The following is a 22,232-nucleotide window of genomic DNA, read 5'->3' on the forward strand; positions in this document are numbered from 1 at the left end:
CCTTTTCCACCTCTAATTTCCCACTCAGGTACTTGTCCTTCCCAAGGAAACACACCAGGGTGGTATCTTATGTAATAGCAAAAGAACTAAAAAATCCAGAGACTGTAATAGGCATTTCTGCCAGCCTCCTTTGGCTGATATATCAGGACTCAAGCCATCATGACTGTTCCATAGGATGCATGGGACCAGATATAAGTGGAAGAAAGTGAAGGGTAGAGGTCAAGGCAAATAAAGCTGCAATCAGGTGAATGCAGCTAGAATGGTCAGAAACTAAAATACCCAACTTGATTCTTTTGGTGGTGATAAATTAAATTAAATTAGATAGATTAGTTTAGATTAGATTAGATTGCCACCTATGTGGTATGAATACTTTCAGAGGAAAGTAACTGATTTCTTTTACAAAAGTGCAAAAACAATTCAATAGACGAAAGATGGCCTTTTCAACAAATGGGGTGGGGGAGCCATTGGATATCCACAAGCAAAAAAAAAAAAAAGGCAAACAAAAAAAGAGAGAAAGAGCTTTGACCTAAGTTTCACACTTTACACAAAAATTTGTTCAAAACAGATCACAAAATTTAAATGTTAAATGGAAAACTATAAAACTTCCTTTAGGAAAAAACAGAAGAGGAATTTTCAGGAACTCAGGTTAGTAAAAAGTCTGTAGATGTGATACCAAAAGCACAATCGATAAAAGAAAAAACTGAAACATGGAACCACATTAAAATTTAAAGTGTTTGTTCTGAGAGAGACCTGGTAAGAGGATAAAAATACAAGCTGCAGACTGAGAGGAAGTATTTGCAAACTGCATATTGGACAAAGGACTACTATCCAGAGCATATAAAGAATTCTCAAACTCAACAATAAAAAACAAACTGTCCAAATACAAAATAGTGACAGTAACAAATGCTGGCAAGGTTGTGGAGAAAGTAGACGGTCATACGTTCATTATGGAAAAGTAAAATGGTACGGCCACTCTGGAAACAGTTTGACAGTTACTTTGAAAACTCAACATGCAACGTGCATTTTAACAGAGAGACACATTTTACTTGCTGCTCCTGGTTCATCTTCACACTGGTTCGTGAAACACAGCAGAATGTTCAATTGTTACAATACCGATGCAATAAATCCATTATTATACAGACATGCTCTCCATTTTCTGTACCCAGATGATAAAATGCAAGGAGTCCATTTTCCAACTCTATTTTCTTAAGTTTGATATGCAAAATCTATTTCATTAAATGATTATAATTTAGGATTCAAGCTCCTTTCCCTTGGTACCAAATAAAACCACTGCATTACACACACACACACACACACACACACACAGAATCAGAATAGAAGAACCAATGACACACAACTGTCTTGCAGAATCATTTTATTTCCTGCTGCACAAACATCTTTCTAAGGTAATGTTACTAGAACAACCTGTTTATGAGGCTTTATAGTTTGGGATAAATAGAGTTTAAAAAAGCTACTCTCTATCATATGGAGTTGTGATATAAAAATGGTTTATAGGCTATATTTTTCAAAAAGCATTTAGCTAGACTATAATCCTGCTGAGAAAACTGCTATTTAAGTGCATGATATGGAATGAAAAGATATGATGAAAAAGTCTTCTGATCAAGAAGCTTGTGGTCATCAAAGGAATGTTAGTCTCCGCAGAGAGCCACCAGGATTTTTTCATAATCTCCCTTGGTTTCATCCTGTTGATGAAGAAATAGAGTATACTTAATGCTACCTGAAACCACAATCAATGTAAAATATTTTTAATCATAGAAGAATTACATATTTGTAGATTAACAGTTATAGAACGTATATCATAGTATGTGAGCTCTAGGATCTTTGATAAAAATGTCATTTACTTAAGTCATATAATTAATATAGCAGATAACTGATATTTGTTAATCAATTATTGTATAAAAAGCAATAGCTTTCAAGATTCAGATATGTTGACTATGTTATATATTAGAGCCATTATTTCCCAAGAATGAAATACCACACAGAACTGGGTAACTTAACACAATATAATTTCATATCACAGTAAAGAAGGACTATGTGACTCACTCACCAGAGAGAAAGTGATAAACCTGTGATTTTCTCACTTTTTCTTGGTAGATTTAGTCATCCAGTGTAAGTGACAACTTAACTTTAAACTGTCAACTATCTTTCAATCTTTCAAGACGTTTAAAACCTTTGACTTGTGGGGCGCCTGGGTGGCGCAGTCGGTTAGGCGTCCGACTTCAGCCGGGTCACGATCTCGCGGTCCGTGAGTTCGAGCCCCGCATCAGGCTCTGGGCTGATGGCTCGGAGCCTGGAGCCTGTTTCCGATTCTGTGTCTCCCTCTCTCTCTGCCCCTCCCCCGTTCATGCTCTGTCTCTCTCTGTCCCAAAAAATAAATAAACGTTGAAAAAAAAATTAAAAAAAAAAAAACAAAAAAAAAAAAAAAACCTTTGACTTGTGTTTCTTTTTTACTTTTAACATTATAATGAAAATTAAACTTGCATGTTATACATTTTATATTAACAAAATTAAGGAAAAACTTACAATAGTAAGTTTCTAATCTCTAATCAATAGTCATTGCAAAATACATCATTATATCTCTCTACTAAAATGTTTTGTTTGCTAAATTTATACATGGGAAACTAAATGTTTCCACGACTGCTGGAAATTGTGTGTGGTTTTTCAGTATAGAATTCACAAGTCCAGGGAAAGTTCAATAAATTACGTATCGGGTAAAATAACAAATTAATCTTACGCATACAATCTACAAATATGTAAGTCAGCTTTTCTCTTTGAAGAAGTTGCCATTTGCGGGGGTGGGCAGGGAGCATTATGAAAACCACAACATACCAGGATGGCTTGGCAGAGGGAGACACCATACAACTTCTGATAGCATGCTTTGATATCATTCATGTCGATTTCAGAACGGGAGACCATAATTCTGATCAGTGCCTTATGACGAGTCCCAGCACCCTGTTTAAAACAAGGTTTTAAACATTGTTAAATGTTAAAACATTACCAAATGATGGTAAATGTCATAGTCAGAGCATACTCTTAGTAAAGCAGGATATGGGTTTGAACGTGAAGCTCTTTTGTTCACTCATTAAAACACACATCCAAACACACACACACACACACACACACACACACATACCCATGCACTTGACACAGGTAAGAAATAAAATGACAGGGATCCAACTGTTGCATCAGCAGGTGTAAGCTTTTACCACCGCTTGATTGGTCCTCCATCTTCAGTCTTTCTTTTGTCCAAACGCTCCAAAAATTACAAATAACACGAACCTTCTAATTTGCGAATCTGATGGTCGAATTCATCTATTTAAAACCCTCAGTGGTCTTTGGGTTGCGTTTAGGATGAAAACCAAACATTTTGTCTGGGTTCACAATGTCTGCCTAGTCCCACAACCTCTTCTTCCACTATGTACTCTCACACTCATTGTATTTATCATCTTCAAAGTGTCATCCGGAGTCCTCCTCCTGGACCAACCTTGCTTCATCCCTCCATTCCTTCCACCACCACTGTCCTCTGGCTAATCCCTATTCAAATATCAGGTCTTAGTTTATCAGACGGCAAGTCTACACTGATTTCTCCTGCTCTTATTCAGTGCTAGGCGTTCATCCTCACCCAGCTAGATAACCATCCCCTTAGATGGCAGCAGGCACGAGGTCTGGGACTGTATTGCAAACAACATAGTGGACCATGTGTATCATTTCATAGGGACTCTTTCCTATGAATTGAATAGTTAGATCTCTCTCTCTCTCTCTCTCTCTCTCTCTGGGGACTTCTCTATTTTGGAGTTGCAAAGGAAAAAAGAAGGACGACTTTTCACAATATATGTATACAGGTGGCATCCTGTACAAGACAATGCATGCTAGAGAATGAAGTTCAAGTGAAGTGGCTGAAGTGGTATTTATTGCAAATGTATCTTAATAACACCTTCCACTTGTGTCATTTTAAAATGACGTTTTAAAATCTTAAAATGAAATATGAATCCAGGGCACGGATGCCAGAATAACAATAAAAACAAAAAGGAAAGTAAAACATAGAAAGGAGGAAACCGTAAAACCCACAACCTCAGCGGAAGTAGGTTACTAAAATCACATCTTAAAAGAAAAAGTAACCTTTCTCCGCTGACTCAGGTTTTGTACAAATCACGAGTAAGCCACCAATTACCGACAAGCTCACCTTACTACCTCACCCGTAAAAAAATACAACAAATCTGACCGAATTTTATGCTAATAAGGAAGGGTATTGCCTTTTGCACTAGATGGAACAATGATTCTTTTTAGGAGGGAGATATTAAAATAAGCATGGCTTGCAGACGATATGAAGTTTTCTGTTGCTCTCCCCACAAACAATAATTTTACCCCTAAGCAAAGCACATACACACAACGTTACCTTCATGGCATGATGAAGCTTCTCAGCAAAGAACATCGGTTTGCTTGTGGCACACTTCACTGCAAGACAGGCACACTTAAGTTGACATATTTACCACATGACAAGAAAGACACGTATGAAGGAAACATAAGGAATACAGTTTCACCAGCAAGATTCTATTCTACACTTCTGTTCCTCATCCCCCCACCTCATAACGGATATTTGGCCTATAAGAAACCGTTCCCTAGATGGCGTTCTGAGTAATCTTTCCCCCAACAGTGTCGCCTATCTCCTCCTGTATCTTAAATGCATCCAGTACCAACTCCGGTTCATGCTATCTGGAGTATACTCTTCTTGGAAATGGGGAAACCAGTAGGTGTTAAAGGCCATGTGGGCACACGGTCAATACTTTTCTCATGTCATAAAAAGAATTTTTTTCAAGTGAAATGGGGCTTGCTTTCAACATAAGGCAACTGCCTGATAAAACACTAACACATGCGTCCATGAGTGATATTCTCTACCTTGATACTCAACGTGTAATCTGTAGACCAAAGGTATTGGCATCACCTGGGAGCTTGTTAGAAATGCAGAATCCCAGGGCCCCACTACAGACCTACTGAATCAGAATCTGCACTCAACAAGATTTTCGGGGGGATTCATGAGTGCGTCAAGGTTTGAGAAGCACTGCTTGAGAACATACGTTCCCAGGTAATCAGGATAGCACAGGAGACCTTTAAAGGCTTTTTCTTCTGAAGGCCTTTTCAGAAGTCTCTGCAGACCTACTGAATTAATCCCTCTGGCTATGACTAAGATGAGTCAATCAGCAAGTGGCAGACCAGGATTTGAATCTGCATTTATCTAAACCCAATCTCATGCTCCTAATGACTGACCACTCTGACTTTCCTCAGAGGTATGCCCTGCCTGGTGCATCACTAAATGCTCAGAAAGTTATTTCCCACCTGCCCATCTTTTTGATAAAAGGAATAATATCTTTTATTATTAAGAAGGCCATTATATGCCTTTAGCTAAACATTCATTGCCATTATCTTACATGTTGCCTCTATATGAAATATAAGTTTATTATATCAGCTATTTTTTAAAAAAATTATGGGACAGCATTGACCATTTCAGGTTAGAAAACCCTCCCCACTGCAGGACCACATACCAATAGCTGTGAGGCATTTCTCGATGTCTCCTTTCATTTCCAGGTCCAGAACTTTGTTCATGTCGTGCTTACTGTACTTGGCGTACTTCTGAAACACTGAATATGAAGTTTAAACTAAGAGATGTACAAGGCATCCTATTTTGGGGAAACTAGCAAAAGCAGGGCGACTCAAAGCATTCCTTGACTGAATTTCAAAACACACATTTTAAAGCTAATTATTCAACTGAGCATATTTTGGATACTTCATCTTCTCCTAGGAATGTAACTCTCATGGCTATTTTGGTGCTCCTGTATATTTTTGGGAAAGCTTTGCAAGTGTTGACATTTATTAGAGCTGGTGTGTGATTGACAACCGTGATACTTACTACATCAGAGCCAAGTGCCATACCAAATGGATCTCCCCTTCTATAGAGATCTGTGTACTAAATGTCTCTTATTTTTATCATCAGAAATCAGTGTGCTATTATAAGATAATGAACTTTCGATCATCATTAGGACTTCCCCTTTGCGTTGGCTGCGAAAAGGTGCAGAGTCAAATCTTGTGCTCAAAGGCCAACTCTTGTTGCTTTGTAGTGGGGGGGGGGGGGGGAGGGGGGACCGCTGTGCCCTTTTCTCCACTTAGTCCTGAGTTTTTAATGTTTTTCTTCACTGTAATTTCACTTATCGTATGTGTGTATTTTGTCACACCCATTCCAAATACGTTGAGAGAGTAGAAATAGTTAAGATAATGAAATAATGTTCTACCTGCCAAAATCACAAAGTGTGTTTCAAGTACTATAAAATGGTGGCCGTTCAACTTTGGGCAAATGTACAAATGGCAATAAGGGGTCAGGAGCACCACATCCACTTGGGATGGGAAGGACACTAATTAAGGCTTCTATCTTTCCGTTCTTTTATTTGTCCTCAAAAAACCCTGAATCTTCCATAAGTAATTTTCAGGAACCTTTTTTTTCCCCCATTTACCTTGGCGAAGATGGGGATATGCTCTGGTGGTGAGAATGGTAATGAACACATTCACATCTGTCCCTTTTCTCCTTTCTCCTGCTTCATATAAAGCCTATCAAGAAACACAAACATAAACATTTGACTATCTGCCGACTTGATACCCGCACAAGAATGTTAGATCTCTTCAAAGATTTTCTAGGCAGCTGCTTTGTGTCCAATTCAATCACAGTAAGCAACGCTAAGAATGCAAGTTCCGTAAAGATAGGGACCGTATTTGGTCAAGTATCTTCCACGGTATGTTTGTGCCTTGCAAACAGTAGAGACTGAAGATGTGTTTGCAGAATAAGTATTTGCTGAATTAAATTGCTTTCAGATTATGCTCTATATCAAGACAACTCCAAGGGACTGTCTAAACACAGGGTGTTTTTTTTTTTTTTTACTCTTGATCGTTCAGAGTAACTACCAGCAAACGGTACTAATAAATCAATAATTCAAACATAACCTAGACTTGAATTTTGATATTAAGATTTCTGGATTCAAATTCTGACTCTGGAACTTAGTTGCCCTGTAATCTTAGATAAACAATTTAACCTTAGTGAAGTACAGATTTTCCTCTTTTGTAACTGGAAAAGATAATCTTTGTCGTATGGTCACAAGCACGCTCTGTTAACTTTCAAATGTTAATTGCCATCATCCTCCTGGGCCACTATTAATCCAGGTAGCTGCCATAAATATACATCCAAGAGCTCTGATAGTCTTAAAATGGAAAGCAAATTCAGAAATGTCACAAGCAAATAAGAATCATTTGTTATTATAGGCAGTTATTCAAATGCTAACTTTTGTTCTTTGATACGCTTGCGTGATTTCTATTAAAATGGTCGAACTTCTGGTGGATGTAAGTTATTTTGGACTTTTCAAACAAACATCTGGTATGTATGCATTTATTCAACCAAAAGTTAATGAGTGCCTTTTATGTGCAAGATTATGTACCAGTATTGTGAAGGGAGTGAGTATGGACAGATAAGTTTCTATCCTGTTAACTCACCATAATGAATTTACAGACATAATATTATCCCATAGGGAAAGCATATGCAAATAATAGTCTTTTTTTTTGTATTTAACAGAAATTCCAGGCCCTAAAATGGCACAGTTTCTCTAATGTTGCCAATGGATTGGTGTATAAATAACCAACAATCTCACTGAAATTATATGTCAATATACTTGAATGTATATAAATGTTATAATTTTTATAACTATAATCATTACTATAATGGTTTTACAACATAAACATACATCTATATGTATGAACTCATTGCACTGTTCACTGTTAAAAGACGGTTCAATGTGCTTACCCTTTCCACTTAAAAATTATTTTTCCCTTTCTTAGACATGATAAGAAAAAATTCAGGGTTTTCTCAACAAAAAAATTCTTAAGAATGACAAAACAATTTCTTTCAATCCCCTCCCACTTTGTGAGAAATGAAATCTATTAAGAACATAAAGATCACGTGTTTCACTCTGTTCAAGTGCAAATGGGTGTGCATCACTCAGGGAATGAACATTAGGGGTGACTGGCCTCTAGGAGGATCTAACGTTTGCTTTCACGTAGAGGCCTCAGGTGGTAACCCCACCTAACACAAGACCTATCTGACATAGGAAGGTCGACTCCAGAAGTATTTGTGAGCACTTGCTTACCCTGGCGTCCGTATCAGCCAAGTCATCATTCAAGCCAAAGTCCTCAGATCGGTCACCCTGAAAAAAATCCCCATTCTCTGGTAAGTTGTTTTATTTTACTTCTTTTTTTAAACTTTTTTAAGTGTTTATTATTTTTGAGAAAGAGAGAGAGAGAGAGAGAGAGAGAGCAAGCAGGGGAGGGGCAGAGAGTGAGGGAGACACAGAATGGGAAGCAAGCTCTAGGCTCCAAGCTGTCAACACAGAGCCCAATGTGGGGCTCGAACTCACACCGACCGCGAGACCATGACCTGAGCTGAAGCCAGCCACCCAACCGACTGAGCCACCCGGGTGCCCTCTGGTAAGTTGTTTTCTAGCATGTAATCTCATGATTTACTTAATTCTCTTAACATCAGGTACATAACACTTTTTGAGAAATAGAGAGTCAATTGCTTATTTCGAGAGAGAGAGAGAGGAAATCTAAGACTTGACTCCTCATAAAGGAGGAGGTATTTTCTGAACTAGTTGAAGTATACCTTAGCGAGAGAAAGCAAAGCATTCCGATAATCTCCAGATGTGTCTGAGGTGATATCTTTAGCCAGATCTCTCTTCAGTTCTGAGAAATAAGAAAAGTGTATTTTGCAGTAAACTAGTGACAAATAATGGTGGTAGTAATATCTGACGTCTCTGTGCTGGCTTACAATTTGCAGTGTCAAATGTCCAATGACTTATGGAACGTATCTCAAATATTATCATTTTTTAAATAAAAACAGAGTAATCAGAGCGAGTAAAATCTTAGATCATCAAAGCTATTTCCATAGGGCAATGAAAGCAATTTAGATAATACAGTGGATGAAACCCTACGGTCATAAAACTTTTGCTAGCAAGAATAAATTGCATAGGTATACATGATTAAAAATCAATTTTGAAACAAAATATGCCAAAATTTAAGCAATGGAATGAATTAGAATATGTATTTAAAACCATAAGCTAGAGGTACTTCCTTGAACACAGATTATGTATTTACTTTAAAATGTTATAAATATCTTATATGTGATATAGTTTTGCATACATGTGTAAATATATATACAGATAGATTGATTATATATATAGATACAGATTTAAAATGTTGTAGAAAATCCCTTAATTAACTAGGCAAAAATAATGCTCTAGTACACAAAAATTAACTGAATTTATAATTGAGTAGAGGACAGGGCAGTTAAATAAGCCATCATTACACTATATTTGGTATATAATAGAGAAATATGGACATATACCTTTGTAAACTATGTTTTATCAAGCAAAAACGAACTGATAATAATGCCTTTCTTGATTATCATTACTGATAAATGGATCTAAGAGAAATACTGATAATGAGATCGCAGAAAATGAGGTTAAAACCTTCCTTATTGTGATACCTTTATTAAATTGCCATGTGCAAGGGCTATTGTATTCCCTGTGCTTGGTATGAAAACCAAGCAGAAAGATCCTGTATGGTGCCGCATATTAGGATGGGAAAACAAACGTTGAAGGCTTGGGAAACTAGAAATAGAAATTAATAAAATTCCCAACACTGACCAGGACCCGGTGATAGTGACCCTGTTTACAGTGTTGAGTGTATCTTTTAAATGAGATGTGTCACTGAATAGATAAAATGATCCATGGCTGGTCGTTCATCCCCATGGTTATAAATAGAGATAAAGAGTAAGTTACAAAAATACATAAAGAGTAAGTGACTCATTTATGTTCATAATGACTAAAGTTCATAATGGTAAAGGTAAAGTTTCCATCAGAGGATTGTAAGTACTAGACTCTACATTTTCTTTTTTTTTTTAATTTTTTTAATGTTTATTTTATTTTTGAGAGAGACAGAGACAGAATGCGAGTGGGTTGGGGCAGAGAGAGAGGGAGGCACAGAATCTGAAACAGGCTCCAGGCTCCGAGCTGTCAGCACAGAGCCCCACGTGGGGCTCGAACCCACAAGCTGTGAGGTCATAACCTGAGCCGAAGTCGGACGCTCAACCGACTGAGCCACCCAGGCGTCCCTGGACTCTACATTTTCAAGGGCAAATGGAGAATATTTTGTTTGGAAATTTCTGTTCTTGTTATCTTTTCAAAATAAAAAACAATGGGACATTTTTTGGACATAAATCTCAGAAAAATAGAAAAGTTTTTAGGAAATTCTTTAAATTCAGCGCTAATGAATTGAGTTTTCCATTACAGTAACATGTGGCCATTTGTGCTAGAAGGACATTTTCTATTAAAGTGCAACGTTGATGAGGGGTGGGATGCTGTCTCCCTCATCAGCACCCTGGCAACTCGAGTGCTGTCTGGTAACAACGTGTGCATGCATTGACACATGCCGAACAATGGAGAAAAATTATAATATGTAGAATTTCCAAAGCCCCATTATTAATATCCACATTCAGCTTTGAGAAACACATACCACATTTAGTTTCCGAGAGGTGATTTGGACTGTTGGGCATTAAAACATACCTTCTCTATAGACTCTGTTAATCTCTCTGATTTCTTTGTTAGTTCTTGATACCAAAATCTCATCCAGAGTATCTTCATCAGTCCCAAGGCCCTGGATTAAAGAAGAAATGAAGGAAAATCTTATTCAAGAGCATCTGCTAGCTTTTGTGTCCCAAAATTCGTTTGAATCTGACAGTTAGTAACTTTCCCACGGTATGTAGTAAATATCCACAATATTTAACGATTACAACAAACGCTATTATATTGCTCTAAAAACAAAATGGATTTAAAGCCAGTGTTTTGCACAAAGATGTGAAAAGTGAGGCGTATGATTCATTGCAGTGACATCATGAAAAGACTGGACGTAATACAGCTGCTAAGTCCAACATTCATTCATTTATTTATTTACTCATTCATTCATTTTATTCTCACTGATGGGCATGCCCTGTACTGGATGCTGAGGATATAAGAAGACATGTAAGTGGACTTGGTCTATACAATCTCTTGAAAGGAGTTTTGGTTAAATAAGGCCATTTACCTTCATGGCAGCACGAAGCTCTTCAGCATCAAACTGGGCTGGAGTCTTTAACAGAGCCAAAACAACTTCCTCGAGGTGACCAGAAAGGGCTTTCTTCAGAGCTTCATCCAGGGGCTATAACCAAGAGATTAGAATCAGGGCCTCTAATAAGTAAATGCTGATGCTGGGTAGTACCACATTGTGGGGTTACCTGACTGTTAGGTAATCTTACTGCTGATTGCTAAATCCAGCCACCTTTTAGAGCTCCTTTCATTCAGGTACAAAATATGACATTTAGAATGTTACCTTCATTTTTTAGATCTAGAGTGATTACAATGAAATTCGCTGAATTCATTGATAACTTTCTTTTTCTTTTAGAGACAGTGCAATCAGGGGAGGGGCAGAGGGAGACAGAGAGAGAGAGAGAGAGAGAGAGAGAGAGAGAATTTCAAGCAGGCTACACACTCAGCATGGAGCCCCATGCAGGACTCAATCTCACGATAGTGAGATCATGACCTGAGCCAAAATCAAGAGTCAGATGCTCAACTGACTGAGCCACCCAGGTGCCCTACACTGAGAACTCATAAAGGACTTCTTTAAGTATTCTCTTGATGTTTTACACAGGAAGAAAATCACAAGGCTCAAACATAGGAGTTTGTATTTTAACAGAAACAGTAGTAAGAATACTTCAAAAATAATGTACTAATAATTTTCCAGCCTTTGAGGTTTTCACTGCTCAAATAAGCATTACAATCAAGCACTGGTATTATATCATTTTCTAACTGGACTCCTTAAAAATATTACCCATTATTGGTATAGAGAATACAAAGCTTACTTTTAAAGTAGAATTATATGTATAAACTTTACATTCAGACATTTAATCACTCAATTTAAAATTTAACATAACACACATATCAATCAGAACATATTCTTTACTGCCAAGAGTACTCTCGATATTTGTTATATTCAAATTAAAGACTGGTCTTCAATATAAAAGTCATCTGCAAAGCACCAAGACGACTCATGTCTGAAACCAGAAAATTTGCTAGAATTGATTACACTGCAACCAAGCAAGGAAATACTGTCATCCTCGTCTTAGTTGTAAGGGGAAAATAGTGTTGGAGACTGAAAAAAGAATAGGTGAATTGTGCTTCAAAATCCATGTTTATACATAAACGTAACTGAAATTAAATGTCTAAATGTACCACTCGACCTACCTTTCCTTTCTCCTGGAGATACGCTGCTTTGATCTGCTGACGTTGCGCATTGTTTCTCTTAGTCAGAATGTCAATGATGGTTGCTTCATCCACACCTGGAAATAAAAGACCACTAGGCTTTTAAAATCAATTTTCTTCATCATCAATAACTGACATAAAATAATTAATTACCAAGATGGCCCAAATGAAGTTCTAGAAAACTAAGAAATGGAAATTATACCAGCCTAAGATATAAAGGCAGCATTAAAGGGAAGCGTTTCAGATGTCACTTCCTCCATCTGAAGGAGAAAGAAAGAGAAACTGTTCCCGACCCTCATAGCTGCAGTGCTTGGTCCTGATTTAAACCCTAGATGTGAGGAGAGGTGTTGATTCCAGCATTGAGTTTCTGCTGGAAATGAGCTGGTAAAAATATCAGTCGTAGCAACAGAGATTCTACTGATTTGACCCAAATTTCCCAAGTGCTGAAAATTCCTAAGTTCTTTTGACGAAGAAATCTTTTTTTTTTTTTTTTATCTTCAAAATGAAACAGACCTTTCCCACTGCGCATGGCCGGTTTTCAATAGCCATTCTAGTGGCCATTCTGAAATGTCCAGGAGGGGCGGTTATGGGGAGACATGATTACCTTTGACTGTTATCGCTTTATGCAAGGCGGCAACATCCGAGGATGGGTTGAAGCTAGGATAGGGGCTCACTGCTGACCCAGGACCGCCTTTGGAGCTTTTCACAGTTTTCTGTGGATGAGACAGACATAGAATAACGTCCACTCCTTCATACTAGCTTCTCTTCTAATCTTAACTAAGTTATTTTATTGTCACTTGACTTACAACGTATTCCTGCTCTTCATTTTCAATAAACCAGGCCTGTTTGAGGAATTCTGATACCATTGCCATTTTCAAAGAAGTATCTGGAAAGAAAACAGGTAGATGCTTTTACCAAACAAAAACCTACAGCACATATATGCCATTCTACTCTCTTGCATACATAAGACATAGAGTAGTCTTGACCTTACTTAAGGATTACATTTAGGAGCATAATAAAATGCTAGATGTAAGCTCTTTAAAAGGAGAGTCTGACCCTTGAACAGAAACACCGAGCCTCACCCACCATTCAGAAACTTGGTTCTTTCTTGGCATATTCAGTCCTAACCTTTAGGGGCCAGATGATTCTACAAGTGGGGTTGGTGATTTACTTCATTGCTCTAAATTTATAGACCATCTACCATATGCCAAGCACTGAAGGTCCAGAAAATATTCAAACATCATGCTTTCCTCAGAGAGCTTCAAGCTAGTGCATGCTTCCTGTGGGAAAACACAAAAGCTAAATGTTGGCTGATCTGAGCCTCTCTTGGAATGCGTCAAGGTTAACCTGACAGAAAAGTTAAAGAGAACACAACAGAGAGAAGGCTGTCATATTTGGGACGCTACTAAAGCAAGAAATCTTGGCAGAAGCCCAATCCAAAGAGGTTTAAATTATCTCCAACGCTTTGGGAAAAGATGAATGGATTTCTAGAAAGAGCAGTACGATTCCATTTATATTTCAGAAAGATCACTCATCCTAGATCATAGAGAATGGCTAAGAGACGGGCAAGATGAAAGATTGGAGACCATTTAATAGGCCTTTAGAGAATCTGGGTAGGATTTGGTGAGGGCCTAAAGAAAAGTAATGGCTGGAGAAAAAGCATAATGTTCTATTTACATTTATAAGGTAAAACAGTCTGTGACAATCTGCCGGAGTGGATTCAGGCTCAAAACGCTAAAGGAGCTTGATAAAGAGATAGTCAGGTGGCATTTCCCCCTCAAATAATTGTTTCCTTTTCCATTCCTTGGTATAAAATTATTTCAGCATTTGAAGCAATTGCCACCCTCACATTTCTTCCTAGCTGAGCTGTCCTAAATATTAGTCCTTCATGGTTTTCCATCCAACACACAAAAAACCCAGATTTTATAAGAGGTTCTTTGTTCTCATAGGAAGCATCAGGGTGATACTGCAACATAGATGTCCCCTTTCCACAAACTCTGTCTTGAAATTTTGTTAATTGCTACCATGGTTCTGCCGTATTTTTACTTAATCAACCATGTATATCTTTAAAACCTGAAGCATGTTGAAAAACTCGTGTGTTCCCTGTTTTGTCCACAAAAGAAGCTCTCAGTGATCCTTTCGGGCTGGGGATGTGTTTTGAGGGGCTCGTTCGTGAGCAAGGTTGACATATCTCTCCATACCGCTTTGTTTATCCCTCTGGAGACTACGCCCATGAATACATCTGAAGGAGTTTGGAAGGGAAATCTCAGTAGTTTGAAATTCTTCATCAGAAGCTAAATGAATCGTGAGAAGTAAAACCCATAACCTGACTCCTTAACAGCATGTTCAGACGAAATCTTTCATCCATACCTGCTGAAAAATAACCTCAGTTTCAAGTAATGAGATTAAATACGTGAGAGAAACCATATCCAAAGCAGAAACTATCTCCACTTAATTATCATGGGGATTGTTCACATTACTGTTCTGTCATCAGTGAGAAGAACCAATATTTTGTGCATCCGTTTAAAATAACCTCTTCCCCCTCCAGCAACTGATAGATTTAAAGTTATTTCCTGAGGTAAAGTCATGATGTACAATTTTGCACAAGGTTTTACTTCCTGTTACAGTCATAATCTGAGGCCATTGCTGTTGGCACAAGCAGATTCATTTTCCAATGATGTCATTGGCACATCCAGAACTTCTAGTAATTTCTGGCAAGGTTTCAGGTATTTTTTTTTTTAATTTTTTTTTTCAACATTTTTAATTTTTATTTTTGGGACAGAGAGAGACAGAGCATGAACGGGGGAGGGGCAGAGAGAGAGGGAGACACAGAATCGGAAACAGGCTCCAGGCTCTGAGCCATCAGCCCAGAGCCCGACGCGGGGCTCGAACTCCCGGACCGCGAGATCGTGACCTGGCTGAAGTCGGACGCTTAACCGACTGCGCCACCCAGGCGCCCCGGTTTCAGGTATTTGAAATTTCCATTTTTATAATCTCAGCCATGCCCTTCGTAAAGTAGAATCCTCAAAATGAGTGATATGATTGGTCACTTAGCACAGTACTTTTCCATCAGTGAAATATGTATTCCAGTATTTCCACTCTTTTCAACTGGAAAAAAAAACCCTCAAAATAGACCAGAGACTGTGCATATTGTCAAACATAATTTTAAAAATGAACCTCAGAACTTCAACACAAATTTTATGAAAACTTCACTGTGCTTCATTTTTTTTCACTTCTCAAAAAATGCTCACATAATGCATTGATTTCTTCACATAACACCAAACAACACAAATAAGGGGGCTGAATAATTTATTTGACACAACAGAGTTTATAGAGGAGACACCTTTGTAACATATCTTCTGGGTTCCTAGATCTTATAATCTGAAATAATTTGGATGGTCTTGGGGCACCTGGGTGGCTCAGTTGTTTAAGCCTCTGACTTTGGCTCGGGTCATGATCTCATGGTTCGTGGGTTTGAGCCCCGTGTCGAGCTCTGCACTGACAGCTCAGAGCTTAGAGCCTGCTTCGGAGTCCATGTCTCCCTCTCTCTCTTTGCCCCTCCCCCACTCTCACTCTGTCTCTCTCTCTTAAAAATAAAAAATGTTTTTAAAAAATAATTTTAAAAAATGAAATAATTTGGATGGTCTAAAAGCACGGTCTGGAAAAGAAAAGTAGTCTGAATAGACTGTCTCAGAAAAGCAATTTGAGGAAAATGGAATCTCAATCCAGCCAAATAATATCTACTAGCTCTTAGCTTGAGGACACAGGGATACTGGCAGGATGTAAGAAATTGCCCTAAAGGAAAAATATTTTATCATGTACCAGTAGTTAAGTGCTCAATGTCGACTGCAAGTATTAGCAGAAATTTTTAACAGTTGCAACATACTTTACAAATACCACAGCAAAAACATTTTGGCCAAACTGAATTGCTAAACCATTCTGTCTCTTCTGTAACTACCCTCCGCATGAAAACGGCATTTTGTACCTTGATAAAATATATTCAATAATTTGAAGGTAACACTTGCTTTACTTTAGATAAATAATGCATACAAGGATCTTTTATAGACTGTTACTTGTTATATAGATATCAGATATTATTACTATGCAGAGAAAAAATTTGGTCTAGAAAATAGAATTGTAGAGTTAAAAAAAATAAATTACCCTATGAATCTGCAAAAGATTTTCTTTTTTATTTTTTTTTTTAGTTGCAACGTTTGTAGGGTATGTATTATTTTATTAACATACCTTGGTGCTCTCTCTCTCTCTCTCTCTCTCTCTCTCTCTATATATATATATATATAAAATCTGGGTACTAATGAACTCTGAAACCAGCATTATCCAAGATTATCCAAGATTCACATTATCCAAGATTATCTCAGTCTTTAACATGATCTAATTTGAAGACGAAATTGGCGATTTATACATAGGTTGACCTATATGGAAATTAACAGTATTTCAGAGTTCTTTTAGTGAATGATCTGTTTGTGAACATGCACTGCCTACCAATCTCATTTATCTGTGCATAAATGTGTAACTTTCTAGAGATGAGCATTTTTGTGTATATTTATGTGTCATAAGAGAGCTTTCTTCATCTCATTCAGCAAGGAATTACAGAGGGTAAACACACATAAAAAGTATGCCCAAGATGTTAGGCAGAATACAGGATCCATGCTTACAGCACTATAAGATAAAGGTATTCCAGAAATGGTACATTAGTAATTGGGCCAGCTCAAAATCTGAAAACACTAAGGCTTGTATCAAAGTTAATTTCCTGATTTCTCAAAAACTGCACGACAGTTATGTCCTTGTTTTTTTAATATAGAGAGACAGAAGTAATTTAGAGGCATAGGGCCATTGTATCTGTAGTGTTGTCTCAAATGTTACAGAAAAAAACACAGAGAGGGTGGAGTGAGGAAGAGGATAACGCGAATGTGACATACTAACAATTGTGGGATCTGCGTACAATGGTAATTCTGTGTGATATTCTTGAAACTTTTCTGAAGGTTTGAAATTATTACAAAAGTTTGTTTGTTTGTGTTTCTTTCTTGTTTTAAATCGCAAGTTCTATCTCGGTCGGCCTCATGAAAGGCTACTTCCAAGATCTGTAAACAGAAGAAGCCGATTTTTATGGTCTCTCATGCATCCTGGTGACAATCTAGAATGATCAGAGTTATCCAGAGATACCAGCAGCAACTAATTCTTGCATAGGACAGCATCTTCATTCCTATTTTCTACCTGGGAAAAACAGTGTAATTTTCTGGCAGTTTTCTAGACAGAAGCTGTCAAACATCAAGTCATACATAAATCTATGCCTTCTGATTCCAAAGTATTGCAAATTGTTTTACACTTACAACTAAAAAGACAGTGAGTGACAGGAATGTTATTTTTAAGAGCTCACACTCGAGAATCAGCTTCATTACCAGTGAACTCATGGAGACTGTGGCAAAGTTTACCCTAGCACTTGGGGGTTTATTCTTCAATGCTTTCGCTTGTGCTCAGTTTTTCCCTTGAATATATATATTCACAGGACCTTCCCTTACCTGCCGGTGTAAGGGAACCAATTAGACTATACAAAGGCATGACTCATTCATGAAGAACCATTTTATGAAAGGTACTCTCATGAATGTTTTGCCTCTAGGCCTTTGGATAGGGTGTTTCCTTTGCTTGGAATGCTGTTTCTTCCTCCGTATTTGCTTCCCTTGCCAGACTGTTGCTTCTAAAAAGACTCAGCATAGACCTCTTCACATCCTCCAGAAGATTTTCAAGCGTTCAACACTCAACCGGGTGAAGTTCTGTGCCTCTTCCAAGATGTCCTCCTGTCCCCTTACACTCGCCCCTACCATTCTGTATTATCACTTTCTATGTACCCGTCTATATGCCCCAGCAGCATTCCATGAGGGCAGTGCTAATCTACTATTCATCATGCACCTCCAATCTCTGGTATTTAGTATATTAATAAGTATTATTGAATGAATAAAATAGTGGATTAGTGCTAATTATTTAGGAAACATACCTATACATTTCACAAACGTTTCTTCATAGCTATAGGATATAAAATAAGAACTGAAGAGTTCTGAGCCCTATTTGGATTCCCTTTAACTGACTATATGGCCTCAAGAAAACATTTAGCTTCTCCAGGGGTCTTCATTTATAAAAATACGAGTGTTGGAATAAATAGTGTCTACAATGCATAATAGCTCTGAGGTGCCTATCTTAAATTTCATCTCAAGTGGATGGAGGTGGGGAAAATTAGCATAATTAAGGAAGGTATTATATAAATTATATCTGTTCTGATCTTTCTGATAAAAATTTATCCTGTTTTAAAGAAAGATGAACTCATCTCCTCCAAAAACTGTTTTGGGTTGATCGCTGAAAAATACAAGGTCCACTGTTTTAGCTGCTTAGCTCTGATTTTAAAAACAGCTCCAGGGTTTAGAGAAGATTAAGAACAACCGATTCAGCAAACTAACATCATAAACAAAACTCAACTTTTGCAGCTCTTTGGGTGGAGGAAGCATTTAATAAGCACGAAACGCTGCATAATGTTATTATTAACTATTTTGTCAACATCCATCAAAGGTTGGCTATCTGCCTTGTGTGGTTGAGCCTGGGGGCCAGGGTGTTGACAGAACTTCTGGGGAGGAGGCCATTTCTGAATTAGGGAACCAGTGCTTTACCGCATTTGAATCATTTTGCAATGCGCCTTCCCTTCTAGCTATCAAAATACATTTCTGTGGGCAGAGGGGAATATTATTTTTTCAAAGTCCATGCAGAATTTTAAATATAAACAGGGCAAGAAAGAGCACTTCCTTCTTAATCAAGCTAGCATTAAAAGTTAGATGCCAGGGCATTTAATTTAACATTCAAAATGGACTAAGAAAAATTCTCAAAGGAGCACTTGTAATAAACGATAGCTGGATATATGATGATTCGAATTCTCTCACTTTTGCAAATATATCCAACACCAGTAAAAAGTCTACCTTGGATTTGTTTGGTGCTTTTGCTACTAAGGAAAATAATTTTTAGAGGACCCAGCTAGCATTTACAGGAATAACTTATCTGACACCACCCAGAAAATACTTTCCTTCCCCTTAGGTTTTCACATCCACACTTGAAAAACCTGTGTATGACACAGAGACTCCAGGAATAAGAATGTGGCCACACCCTCTTTAAATGAAATGATTAATCAGTGGATCCTCTTATTTACACTGCATAAATAAACATAACGTAATTTCAATGTAAATTACAAAGGGCATAATTATCACTATGAGGTCTGAATCTATTTAATTCTTAGAAAGAAAGAAAGAAAGAAAGAAAGAAAAGGAAGAAAAGAAAGAGAAAGAAAGAGAGAGAAAGAAGAAAGAAAGAAAGAAAGAAAGAGAAAGAGGAGAGGAGAGAAGAGGAGAGGAGAGGAGAGGAGAGGAGAGGAGAGGAGAGGAAAGGAGAGGAGAGGAGAGGAAATAGTCCTGCCATTTTGAAACAGTTTCCTGAAACTCCCCTCCAGCACTTCTGTTCTGTACTGGTTGCCTACAAGTATCCACCCTCCATCATGATTTCCATGTAACACACACACACACACACACACACACAGCTCTTGGAAATGTGTAACTCATAGGAGGAAAACACATTCTTCCCTTTTTCTTCTATGGTAATTCACCAACAGTGCAATAAGCCAGTATTAAGCAAACTGCCCATATTTGTAAAACTCTTAACTATATAAAAGAAAACATTACAATTTGTGATTTCCGACATATAAATACCCAATGTGATTTTACAGAAAGATTTATCAAAACATACTAAATGCAGCTAGCCATAAATCCTGGAGAAGCAGTAACAATTAACATCACGATGGGACAAGTTTTCAGAACAATCAAAGCTAACTAAAAAGAAAACTAAGACTTACCCTTTTTCTTCACCTTCTTCCAAAGCACTGGAGAGAGATTCTCCTCTGAAGGTTTCACACTAGAAGTGAAGTCTAGTGCTTCTGATTTTATAGAATTTGAAAGGAGACCACACCTAGCAACCAGAAGTTAGTAATTGGTTGCCCTTTGTTTGAAGTACGTGGCTCAGCCTCGCCGAGAAACAAAGTGAAACAAGTCTTGCAAAACTACTAGCTGAACCAACTCCTAGCTGACTGCATAGAGGGGGGGAAAAAAAACACGGAAAGACAGACTTTTTTTTTCCTCTTTAGCTTGCACTGCTTTTTCCAGAGAAAGTAGACTGCAGTCGATTTCCAAGGATGCAGTACTGTCTACCCCAATCCTGATACTAATAATTGGCATCCTTTTTTTAAACAGGCTGTGAAAGGAAAGTGTATACACTTCAAAACAAAATAAACCTAAGAAAACCCTTTTAGTTTGAATCTTAGCTCCATCACTAGTTACTATGTGACCTTGGGGATATATTTAATTTCCCTGAACTTGTCTACTTTATTTTTTTAAGTTTATTTATTTACTTACTGTGTGTGCAAGCACACACACACATGCACGAGGGGGGGGGGGGGGGGGCGCAGAGAGGGAGGGAGGGAGACAGAGAATCCCAAGCAGCCTCTGCACTGTCAGTATAGAGTCCGACACGGGGCTCTATCCTGCAAACTGTGAGATCATGACCTGAACCGAAATCAAGTGTCAGATGCTCAATTGACTGAGCCACCCAGGTGCCCCTGAACTTGTCTACTTTTGTAAATTAGGGATAATATTATCTAAGCTGCCTACCCACTAGAATTCTTGTGACAATTGAGAAATTATATATATATGTGTGTATATATATATATGTATATATATGTGTATATGTATATATATATATACACACATACATATATTGTAAATTTTAACACCATGCAGTGCTGAATAATTTTTATTTTTATATTTTACCAGCAATTTTCTTTCCTTAAAATAAAAGACTTCTTGTGTTTATATATGGCTGGTGGATATAAGTAAGAAATAGAAAAGAAATAAAGCTCCAGATTGTCCCAAAATTACAAACGAAGTTAATGCTAGAAATATGATCATTATGACATTCAAAAAAAGGTATTGGCATTCAAGGAAGGCCTATTTACAGCGTTTCTTTTATAGAGAATCAGTTGTACAGATAGATATGCATAGATCCCTGACATTCTAGAGTAGTTGAACACTAAAGGAAGGCACTCAAGCTATACAGTGAAAGGGTTACTAGAGTAGCATCTAGTACAAAACAGGTGCCCCAAGACATTTCCTGCTTGCCACAAGGAACAGAAACTGGTTCTGGTAGCCTCAATGGTGGTTCAGTTTTATTCTTCACAAAACTTTACAAGATTCTATGTGATGTTTCCATTAAACTATGCAGAGCTGTAAACTTTGTCATGGTGTATGGTACAGTTTATGGGGCATTTTAGGGTTTGTTTTTTTGCCTGTTTTCCTCAGAAATATTTCAGGTAATTATACATATCATTATATAAATATATATATATATATTCATATATATATATACACACACACACATATATATGTATATTATATGTATATGTGTATATGTATATATGTGTATCATTATATATAATATATAATCTAATATATATTATACATGTCATAATAATATATTATTATATATAATAATATATTATATATAATAATATATTATATAATGACATATAATATATAATGACATATATATGCCAGCTTTACAAAAATCAATGAAAATACTTTCTTAAGATTGTCAGATTTTATAACACATTCTGAATTCTCAATGCTAATTTCAGTGAAGTCAACATATTCTGATGTAGGATGATCGGCTAATCTAAATATTTGAGAAAATGCCAATCTATATATTTGGCACTTACTGTAAGTACGT

The 22,232-nt window shown here is 37.3% G+C and overlaps 1 protein-coding gene across 1 annotated transcript; it reads right to left on the bottom strand.

Annotated features, from left to right (window-relative positions):
* Window positions 1-1,358: 1,358 nt before the first annotated feature.
* Window positions 1,359-20,515, bottom strand: ANXA1 (annexin A1). The gene is made up of 13 exons (XM_047831013.1): window positions 20,308-20,515; window positions 13,211-13,290; window positions 13,009-13,117; window positions 12,387-12,481; window positions 11,191-11,304; window positions 10,674-10,764; window positions 8,714-8,793; window positions 8,202-8,258; window positions 6,525-6,618; window positions 5,562-5,657; window positions 4,418-4,476; window positions 2,851-2,973; window positions 1,359-1,703 (listed from the first exon to the last, which is right to left on the bottom strand). The coding sequence occupies exons 2-13, from the start codon at window positions 13,274-13,276 to the stop codon at window positions 1,650-1,652; spliced, it is 1,038 nt and encodes a 345-aa protein (XP_047686969.1). The 5' UTR covers window positions 13,277-13,290; window positions 20,308-20,515; the 3' UTR covers window positions 1,359-1,649.
* Between the last annotated feature and the right edge of the window lie 1,717 nt (window positions 20,516-22,232).

Source organism: Prionailurus viverrinus, chromosome D4 (genome assembly GCF_022837055.1).
Source record: "Prionailurus viverrinus isolate Anna chromosome D4, UM_Priviv_1.0, whole genome shotgun sequence".
Taxonomy (NCBI): Eukaryota; Metazoa; Chordata; class Mammalia; order Carnivora; family Felidae; genus Prionailurus; species Prionailurus viverrinus.